The sequence below is a fragment of the Convolutriloba macropyga genome, chromosome 9 (genome assembly GCF_964194025.1).
Source record: "Convolutriloba macropyga chromosome 9, txConMacr16.3, whole genome shotgun sequence".
Classification (NCBI taxonomy): Eukaryota; Metazoa; Xenacoelomorpha; order Acoela; family Convolutidae; genus Convolutriloba; species Convolutriloba macropyga.
In genome coordinates this window covers 50,704,709-50,715,246 of record NC_134476.1, presented here as the reverse complement: position 1 = coordinate 50,715,246, position 10,538 = coordinate 50,704,709, and the positions used below count along the sequence as shown (strand labels likewise).

The 10,538-nt window shown below is 33.2% G+C and overlaps 1 protein-coding gene across 2 annotated transcripts; it reads right to left on the bottom strand.

Annotated features, from left to right (window-relative positions):
- Positions 1–434: 434 nt before the first annotated feature.
- LOC142345437 (uncharacterized) lies at positions 435–9,178 on the bottom strand. 2 transcript variants are annotated; one of them, XM_075397489.1, is made up of 3 exons: positions 9,002–9,178; positions 6,417–6,599; positions 435–695 (listed from the first exon to the last, which is right to left on the bottom strand). In XM_075397489.1, the coding sequence occupies exons 2-3, from the start codon at positions 6,565–6,567 to the stop codon at positions 547–549; spliced, it is 300 nt and encodes a 99-aa protein (XP_075253604.1). In that variant the 5' UTR covers positions 6,568–6,599; positions 9,002–9,178; the 3' UTR covers positions 435–546. The 2 variants fall into 2 exon arrangements, with proteins under 2 accessions (XP_075253604.1, XP_075253603.1); XM_075397488.1 differs by lacking the exon at positions 9,002–9,178 and adding an exon at positions 6,989–7,057.
- Between the last annotated feature and the right edge of the window lie 1,360 nt (positions 9,179–10,538).

The window sequence follows — 10,538 nt, the reverse complement described above, 5'->3', positions numbered from 1 at the left end:
GGAATCGTGTATTCAAACAAAATTCGGTTCTTTCCCATTACAGCCCCCCATGAAAATAAAGCCCTCCATTATGGTATAAGTACCATGATTGGGGCTATAGGTTATCTGACCACTAAGCTGGGGGGGCTATAATGTGAAAGACCCCAAAAATCTTACCGGGAAATTTTACAAAGTTTACATATTTGCTTAAGTTTACGTTTTTCTATTTTATCTGCAACAACAGCGATAATTCAATGTCACTTTTGGTATTTACGAGTCAAATTTCTCATTTCCTCTCAAATACTGAGATGAAAAAGATTAAAAAGAATAAATATGAGTTACGGTGTTTTTTTTGGTGGGCCGATAATTGAATAAATCTGAATGATTCAGCCTTAAATTTCAGCACTTAAAATTCTTGCGAGGCAATCTTAAACCAAACTCATCAAAAATTATGATCGGTATAATAATCAATTCCTTCCTGGATACCAATCATTTATTATTAATGTGATTCATTTTAATCTGTTTAGAAAAGGTTTTTGTGGTGTTCCTCAAGGTGCACTGGGTGTTCTACATGGTAATACCCTGATTGGCTTGAGTGGCTCTGAGACTGACTGCCTGTGCATCATTTGCCATCTTCTGGTAGTTGGCCAGCAGCCTCTTCATGTGAGACATCTTATTCTGAGCTGACTCCAGGGCTTCTTTTTTAGCGACCTCGCCTGAAACGACAAAAAAAACATTGTTTAAAATTTTCAAAAATCATGTACCCGATAGATGAAACATGAAACATAATCAGATTAATTTATGGCATTTTCATTGGTTTCTGAGTATTATAAGCCAAATCTGTGGCCCATTTTTTTTGCCGATGATACCAGCCTCCTTTTCAAAAACAGACCAACCTATGAAGAATTAATTACTGAAATTCATTCAGTTTCACATTGGCTACATCAAAATAAATTGGATTTAAACGAGTCAAAAACTTTTGTAATGAATTTTTTTGAAACTAAAGCAAACACAAACATTCAAAACTGCCCAGTTCAGAAGTGCAATACCTACAAATATCTAGGAGTAATTTTAGACGCGAATTTAACTTTCGAAAAACATGTGGAATCCATTTGTTTAAAATTAAAGAAGTGGATCGGAATAATTGCAAGGCTAAGGAGAACTTGCAGTCGCAACACCGTTTTGATGTTCTACAAAACTACAGTGGTACCAATTTTTGAGTATGGACTTCTTATTTATGGTGGGACAACGTTGAATAAGCTTCAAAAAATTGAACGGTTACAAAAGAAAATTTTGAGAATTGTCTTTAGAAAGAAACCAAGTGACTCCATCTTTGATACTATATTCGAGTTCAAAATTTTGACAATTTGTGAATTGTACATAAAACATCTGCTTTCATTCAGCCTTAAATCATACTTTGGGTTACATTCAAACAAAATGATGAATGAGATTTTGACCGCAAATCAAAATTTTTCGTACAATACTCGCTCGAAAACCACTCGCATTATACAAACAAAAACGTCAAAAAGAGTTTCAACTCGGACATCTCTGGGTTATCGCGGTAAAATTTTGATAAATTTTCTACTGAAACAAAAAATACTACCTCAGCTTGAACAAGAGACCATGTCCTGTATAAAAGTTAAAAAACTAGTCAATGCACTTCAATATAGCTTGATCATTCAAAACGATACGTTAAAAAAACTTGTTTTTAAATAAAATCTGGGCGCTTAATTAAGATACGTTAGTATTTGCAAGCGTCCACTCCTGATGAAATTTTGGATTTATGGATTTTTCATAGTGGATTCTGCTGTGTCCACAACTTCTGCGTGCTTTATAAATTAACAGGAGAAATTCAAATTCAAATTCAAATTCAATGCTGCTCTGATCAGACAATTTGGGTTACACAGAGGAAGCGTACAGATCACGCAGACTGGCATCAGGTTGAACCAATATTGATTACTGTGGAGATGGAGACCTATTTCTGTCGCGACCGGTGGGGGGGTTACTAAATCAAGCTCCAAAAGTTCTACGATTCGGTCTAAAGTGTTAAACGAGGATGAGTCTTTTAGTATCCTTTATAGAATATTTATTTCACCGAAAAATTTTCCAGCGAAGCGGCCAAATAGGTAAAATCTAATTCAAAATTTGTCGCTAAGAGAGTAGACTGAAAGCGTTGGAAAACCGTATTTTTTTTGTTAAACGAGGTAGTTTATGGTTTTAAAACCTTCATTCTAGCAGTTGTTTATATTTAGTTTTAAAGGGACCCGACATCATTTAGTAGTTGGGCCATTTAGTTATGATTAGACCAAGAAGTAGATTCTGAAAAGCGCTTTGATCAAACTATCAGGACTACAGCATGTGTTCTGATCAGAATCCAAATTAGATAAACTGCAGAATATCAATATATTCAGACCGTAGGTTGTGCCGTGATCAGACTACGCATACTCTGCTCTGTGCTGTGATTAAACCACTGAAATTGTAGACTCGCCACCGAGTTTATACTTTTCAGACATTTCTTCTTCTGCCTGGTCACAAGGATTTATTTTAATAGTTCAGATGCCATTTTGGAAATCACTGTCAACGGTTTTAATCAGATTTGAGTTGAATGTTAACTTCCTTCACGACTTGCGTAATGAAAGATATAATTACACAGTAAATTGATTAGAGACTTCAAACAAGCCGAATCGTTTTTATGAAATTTGTACAAAAAAAATAGGAAAGCAGAGACTGCTTTTTAGTTTTTCTTAAATAATATAGTGAACAGAGAAAACTCTTGTAGAAATAGCTTTTAGAAGGGTCATAATTTTACCACATGAACGATGATTTTTATAAATATGCGAAAAAAATGGATGTATGGAAAGTGTAAAGGGGAAAGCATTGAATCAGTAGAGAGAATTTAAAGTGAAATTATTTACTCGTGCCATTTGCAGTGTTCATTTTGAATCTGACGAAAAATACTCCATATTCAGAACTAAATTTTAGATTTTATTGCCCTGATAACCCGTTAAACACCGCCGTATATCGTTATTTTCAAAAAGTTCCAAACACACCGAGATATTATTTTGTTATAAGTTGTAATCCATTTTTCGATTTTCTTATCATAAACTATCAAGTCAAAAAGAAGCAGTTGTTTAACTAACAAAAATATAGAAAAATTTTATTTACAGTTATTTTAGTTAGCCGTTTGAATGCTTTCATTCACGAAATTGAGATTATAGTAAGGTAACGCAGTACTGTTCGGAGAGTGATGATGATATTTTTTTCAGAAAAAAATGAAGTCTCTCATAGTTAAACTCTCTGAAAACCGCAACAAACGTTTTCAGGAAAACAATCGCAATAACTGATTTTTTCAGATAGAGAAAAGCATTTTTGCAATCGGCAGGCTTTTTTTCAAAAGTAACATGAGCTTAACTTTAAAGAGCTCACAACACAATGATTAGCGCATCATTCACTACGAAACCAATCAATGTCGCTTGCTGACTGTCAAAAATGCGTTCAAGTGAGACCAGAATGCTGATTAATGTTAACTAAGCAAATCTGATTGAAACGGTTTATAATTTTTTGCCCGCTAGTGATCTACAGGAAATTAGGGCATTTGTGATCTGCAGGAAATTGCGCAGTTGTGACTGTTAGCAAAATTGTCAATCGATTGATTGCTCGCAATTTGTGTTGCATTGAAGTTTGTGAAAGACTCAGCAACTCATTGTTGTGTTCTTGTAAAAATTGTGTTGCAGTGAACTGAGGTCATATAGGTCTGATGAATCAAAAATTATTCAAACAGTTTGTTTAATACTGGCTGGTTTTCGTTGCAGCTAAAACAGCTACTAAATTGACCAGAGACTTCGGTCCAGCAGATTGTTTTTTATCAGATTTGAGAAAAGTTTTAGGAAAACAGAATTTGTTTTTCTTAAATAATTTTTTAAACAGTGCAACAGAAAAACTACTCGAAAAAGATTTTAGAAAAGTGATATTTTTACCACATGCACTATGTTTTTTTATAATTCTTTGAAGAAATTCCAGAGAAGATGTAAAAGTGTAATGAATTACAAAGCGACATTTTTACGAAAAAGTATTGTATCAATAGTTATAATTTCAAACAAAATTGGTTACACGTGCCGTTTGAAATATTCACTTTAAATCTAATAAAGAAGAGAAGAACTTGAGAAAATTTTCTTTGCATTGCCCTGATTATCCGTTAAGCAACAGCGCACACCGGTAATCCCCCTTTATTCCTTGAGACCGTTTTATAAGTTCCAATATCCACAGAACACAAGCCGAGATAATAAATAGCCAAAAAAAATTTATTATTGTTTTCTCTTCCCATATTATAAGTTATCCAGTCAAAAAAGGGGGAGTTGCCTAACTCAGAAAAATATAAATAATTTAAAAGTTGCGTAATTAAAACAATAGAAAAGAGACGTTATTAGGAAGCTGATTCTCTTTATTTTTTACAAAAGAACGTTGGATTCTTTACGAAAGTTCTAATATGACACAGATCACACGCAGAGATAATTTACTGCTAAGAGTTTAAATTCAGTTTTCTCTTTTTTACCACATTTTGTCCAGACAAAAATTGGGCAGCTGCCTAAATCACGGAACAGTAGAAAATTTATTTACAATTATCGTAGTTAGGAGTTCAAATGTTTTCTTCCAGAATAAAAATGTAATGTAATGCTAAAACGGAGGGCCGTTATAACTATATATATATATATGCATATATATATATATATATATATATATATATATATATACATATATGTATATATATATATATATATATATATATATATATATATATATGTATATATATATATATATATATATATATATATATATGTATATTTATATATATATATATATATATATATATATATATATTCATGATTTTATGGTAAAAAAGACGGCAAATACATATTTTTAGATTTTGAAAATCGCTTTTGCATAGAACTGTTTTTTTTTTACAAAAGTAACACGTGCTAAGCGTTCAACAGCACAAAAACCAATGCTTAGCGCATCAGTTACTACCAAAAAAATCATCATTGCTCGCAGACTGAAAACTTAAACTTAATATAGGAGAAACCAGCATGTTGATTGATATTGAACTAGACAATTTTGATCAAAACGGTTTATGATTTTTTTACGCACCATATTTTTCAGTGATCTACAAGAAATAAAGCAAATGCAACTGTTAGCAAAATTGGCAAAAGATTGATTGGTTGCAATTTTGTTCCAGTGAAGCATGTGAAAAATTCACCGACTCAATGTTATGTTCTTTTAGAAATTGTATCCCAGAGAACTGAAACTTGATGAATAAAAAAATACAAACAGCTCCTATAATACAGATCAGTGATTGTTGCATTTTATACTTCAACGTCCAGTTTCATTTAAAAATTTAAAAAACTTACGCAAGCCACCGGTAGCCATAATTTTTCAAGATCGTTTTCATTTTTTTTTGTGAGGAGCGTCTCTTTTTATTTGTCATAAGAGTGTCTTGTTGAATGTCAGTTGTCAGTTTTTGTTTTCGTTTTTATTTTCTTTTGTTACAATCCTGAAAATTTAGATTGCTTGGGAAGCTGATTTTAATGATCTGTTTACATTTTTTGACTTTTTCTAGTCATTGAGAAGTTCAATTGTAGCATTAGTTTTAGTAATGCTGGAGTTGTAGGAGATGTAGCCAGTCGCTTTAAAGCGTGAAATTTTTGATCAGCTTTTCAAACTGGAACAGAAAATTGGTGTTCCTTGAAACTTTCGGTCTCTTAGAAAAAATCTTCTTTCACGAGCCCTTTTTTCAACTGTGAACGTATTCAGTTGATTAATATTTTCATGACTTTGACTATCTGTTTCAGAGAAACATTCCTTTTTATTTTTGCGCATATGTGTTTTTTTTCTCTTAATCTCAAAAGAATCTATTCTTGAAACTCAATAACAGAGAATTTCACCAACCTTTTATTGCGGCAAAATTTGACTCAATAACTGCGCTTTTGCGGCAAACGGTTTTCATGCTTAAACGCCATTTGTTTCCGATCACTTGTGGTTTTTTTACTAACTCCTTTTTTGCTGGTTTTTGTTATCACTCAGCTCATAATGTGATTAATTGGAGAACTTATTTAATTTTTAACGTTTATAAGTTTGACTTGCTTAACGATTTCTGTTTATTGTCACGTATTTTAATAGTTGACAATACACGATGATTTCTGTGTATTTTAAAGTATTTTAATAGTCTTTTTGCGTAAACAAAAATTGAAAATTTTGTTGTTTTGTCATTTTTTGAATTGTAATTTAGGAGTTGTTCTGCAATATTTTTTTATTCTTGAGATAATAGTTTTCAGATAATTTCTGTGAATTCAAACGTGTTTTATATGTTAAACAAGCACTGACCAACACAATCGCTCAAGACAAAACATTTTTGATACAAGAATTTTCTTTTTGTATGGTACCTTGTTGGAGCATCATTTGTGCCTCTTCTGCACTCTTTTTGTCAACAGCTGGACTGGATTTCCTCTCTTCATTCCTGATCACTTTGGCATCCAAACTCACTATTACAAATAACAACACAAAAACAGTTGCCAGTGTCTTCAGTCCTTCCATTGTCTCACTGATGGTTTGTAGATTGGTTAAAACTAAATAAACAACGCGATTAGTTACCATTTAATGTACGAGCGAAAGGGAAAAAATACTTTCTTAAAAGAACTTTAACAGAGTTTTTGCTATGTCAGCATGAAAATATACCATTATACAGACAATTAGGATCATATTCGCTTGGTATTTTTGCATATAGGAACGAGCAGCATAATGGGTAAGGTCAATCGATAACTAGAGGATCATTCATAGAATAGTGTGAAATTTTGATTAATTCGAAAAATAATTTTAATTATTCTGAGGGCATGTCAGTTTTAACCTCTCTGTTTTATGTAATTGGTTTTAATGTTTGGAAAAATTCTTAAAAACTCTCAAAAGTTCTTAAAATTCAGATTCAGAAATTTAACAAACTATACGTATCAGAAAATACCATTTGTGACCCCGTCTTGATGTTCAGACTTCATTTTTTGTTTCAAGATTAGAAAGTGATGAAAATTCAAGTTATAGTTAATCAAGTTCTGATCAGAAGGAAAAGTGGGACAGAGAGTCTGGACACAAATTGAAACAAAATTTGTCTGAAAAAGGCGCATAAGTATTGAATCATTGGTTATAAATCAATAATGGCCAAGCGTCAAAACAAAAATCTACCATGTTTTCATTCTTTTGTTTCAAAAATTAGTTGAAATCAGAAATGTATACATTGCCTAAAATCGTTTTTCCTTTGATACAGGTAAAACTAGACCATTGAGTTTGTTTTTTACATCTTAGCAGATTTGCCCAAAATCAGCGACAATGCGAGAATCACCAAACAAATTGCCATTTTTTGTCGCTAATCTTGGCAGCAAATTCTAGCGACATTAGCACTAACAAAAATTGGTGACTACTCCCCGAAATCAAAAAACTAGATTATAGTCGGCGCCGAGATCAAAGGATTATAATCAATCACACTTGTGGCTAGTATTCGCGCACTATAGCAGTGTAAAATGCGAAAACCTGTGACCTTTTTACTAAAAATTAAGGCTGTCGGACCTCTTCGCTTTCGCTTACTTTCCTGATCTGAATATATCTGCTTAAAAAGTTTGTGAGTGGGTTATGATAAAAGGAGTTTCCATCGCTCGGAAGTCAGTAGCACAGATTCTTAGGTCACACGCTGTAATCGGGAGGCAATTGTTTAAAATGTTGAGTGAACTGCCTCTCGAGGGGTGAACTCCAATTCAAAGTCCGCTTATATAATATACAAGATCGGAAGTTATGTTCTGTAAAGAAGATGTTTTGTTGCAGAACTGTTTCATATAAGGCCAGTCTGGAGAACGCAGCAAAACAATGTTTATTATAATAACGATAATGATAATAATAACAATAACAATAATAATAATGATAATAATAAAAATAATAATAATAATAATCAAATGCGTGAAAACCAATCTTTCATTTGCAGTGTTTTGTATGAAGTGTATATATATATATATATATATATATATATATATATATATATATATATATATATATGGGCTCGCACATCCCAAAAAACATACGATGACTCAAGACAGACTGAAGGCAGAGGGAGATTTTTGTTCTTCTAATAGGTCAATTTGGCAATTTCCTTTGAATTTATTGGTTGGGTTTTTCAGGAACTGTAATCAGAATAAAAGGGCGGTGCCGTAAATTCTTAAAAAATTTTTGTGATCGTCATCGATTTTTAATTCAGATAATAGTCAAATATCTTCATTCAAATTATAAAAATTAAGGAGAGTTTGTACTAATACATGCCAAAATTTAAGGTATTTTGCTGGCATGTCGTCTTTTTTTTCTTTCAGATTATTAGAATTTGGATCAATATCTGTACAAATCTTTGCCGATTATGCCCGGGATGCCAGAAACAGAGACACTTTTTCCAGTGTCACGTGCTTATGGAGCAATGAACCAATAATATCTCTTTTTTTTCACTGTTTTCCACGTCACGCCTTTTACTTCAGTTGAAAAAAGTTGAGCAAACATTTTGATTAGAGGGGTAGGAACATTATGTGCGCTCGCACATTACCGGACCTCCTTGTTGAACTTTTAGAAGGAAATTTGTTCTCACTCGCTTGAGGTGATTTCTCATGTTCCTGTTTCAATTTTATTTAAAAATTGCTCACCGAGAAATTTGGATCTTCTGGACCTTGAATGCGTAGTTGATTTTTATTGGAAATAACTTTACAAAACCTGGATCAAGCCTTTTCAAATGACACAGCCTCCGAGCTTTCAGAACTCTCCATTTTAAATGTTCTGTTAATTATTGGTGGGCAGCAGTCACGGAATGTTGCCTTGTTTTTGACGAATTTTTAGACTAAGCTAACCCTAGCCATAAAACACCGGGATAACCTTTTTCCTATAATTTTTTATCAAGACTTTAATTTAAAACTCTTCACAGATTGTTTTTTTTATTTAAACGATACTGTACCTGTTTACAGAAATTCAGTTCAGGTTGGTGAGAAAATTCACAGTTTACAGTAGAATATCCGGTAAAGGGGAAAGAGGTTTTTTGTGATTTCAGAATGAATGCACAATAGCAAGTAAGCTGCTTCAGTGTATTGTGTTGTTTCAACAACAAGTGTTTGGTCTCGATTCCACACGAAGAGTAATACATGCACAAAAGACGCAAGATTTTGTTAACTGGGCTTAAAACCCAATTGTCCATGTGCTTGGTCTATGATTTAAACTATGCGTTGTTGTATCATAGCTCATAATATAATTTTTACTTTTATCTAATGAACATGCTGAGCATTGGATGAAAAACAACGTAAACATTTCCGAGATCTCGAAAAGATACACATTGGTGTTTCAGATCTTGGCTTGGATGTTCTCTTTCTTGACCTTGGAAACGCTTGATGTGGTTTTATTACAAGTACATGAAAAAGTTGGCATCTCCAAAATTTCTATAGCATTTGCGAAACTTCAATTGGGCTTTTTATGTCCCGACAAGAACTCTTTTGGGCAGAAAAAACTGTTGAAATTGTTTTGGGTTAAGGTTCCGAGTGGATTGGTGCATTTGCTACAACTGAGAGAAAAATTTTTGAGTTTGAGTGCGAAATATGAGAAGAGTTATCATTTTCCAAATTTGATGGTGAGGAAAAATTTCTTCACACTCTCGCTTCTTCCAAGCGCAACGACTATAACATTGTTATATATGTGACAACTGTCAGATAAAAACATGGTGAATTTGAAAATGCTCTTGCTGATTTTGCGTTTTGAAATTACGGTCAGTTTTGTGTGAATGCTAGCTGCTCAACTATAACAACCAATCATAAAGGACGACGGTACTCAAGTTGGCTACTTTTGTGTTAATCCCAGATCATTATTTGCCCTCTTCCTTTTCCCGACAATTTACTTTTTGTCAATATGTGAACGATATGATCTTCCCGCATTTCCCGCTCATTTCCCGCGAGTTTTCATGTAACCACCTGCAAAATTAATTGCAACAAAATGATACGTGCTGTGATAAGTGTACATCTTTAATCCATCATCTATTCCCCCATTTCCCTATTTGGTTCATATCCCTGCATCATTTGTTTATGTCTGCTGCTAAATGATTTCACGTTGTAGTTTCTAATCTAAGTTAATGTCCATACCTTTTGCAACTCACTGCTCAAGTGTTCCTTCCTCTACTGTAAATATTTCTAGTTTGTTCATGTATATACCTTTGCCAAGCAACCATTCATGTTACTTTCGCCAAGCAACCGTTCATGTATATACCTTTGCCAAGCCTATGTTACTTCGGTTCTTCTTGTTGTAATCCACTATGGAAACAAACATTAAAAAAATTGTTCTATTCTCCAAGCGAATCTAGCCAGAACTTCTAATGAGCCATATGGCCCCGCGAATCCATTCTGTAATTCTATTGGGCCGATTAACTTCAACAGTGTTTTGTTTTATAAAGCCTCAATTGCCCCGCGAATCAGCATTAGAAAAGCATTTGGTCTAACGCACCGCGATTCAAG

Excerpts from the sequence above, each read along its gene's own strand:
- LOC142345437 (XM_075397488.1), bottom strand. The coding sequence starts at position 7,022 with ATGAAGTCTGAACATCAAGACGGGGTCACAAATG. Across the intron at positions 6,600-6,988 it reads TCAAGACGGGGTCACAAATG|TTTTAACCAATCTACAAACC; the intron begins GTATTTTCTGAT and ends TTGTTTATTTAG. Across the intron at positions 696-6,416 it reads ACAAATGATGCTCCAACAAG|GCGAGGTCGCTAAAAAAGAA; the intron begins GTACCATACAAA and ends TTGTCGTTTCAG.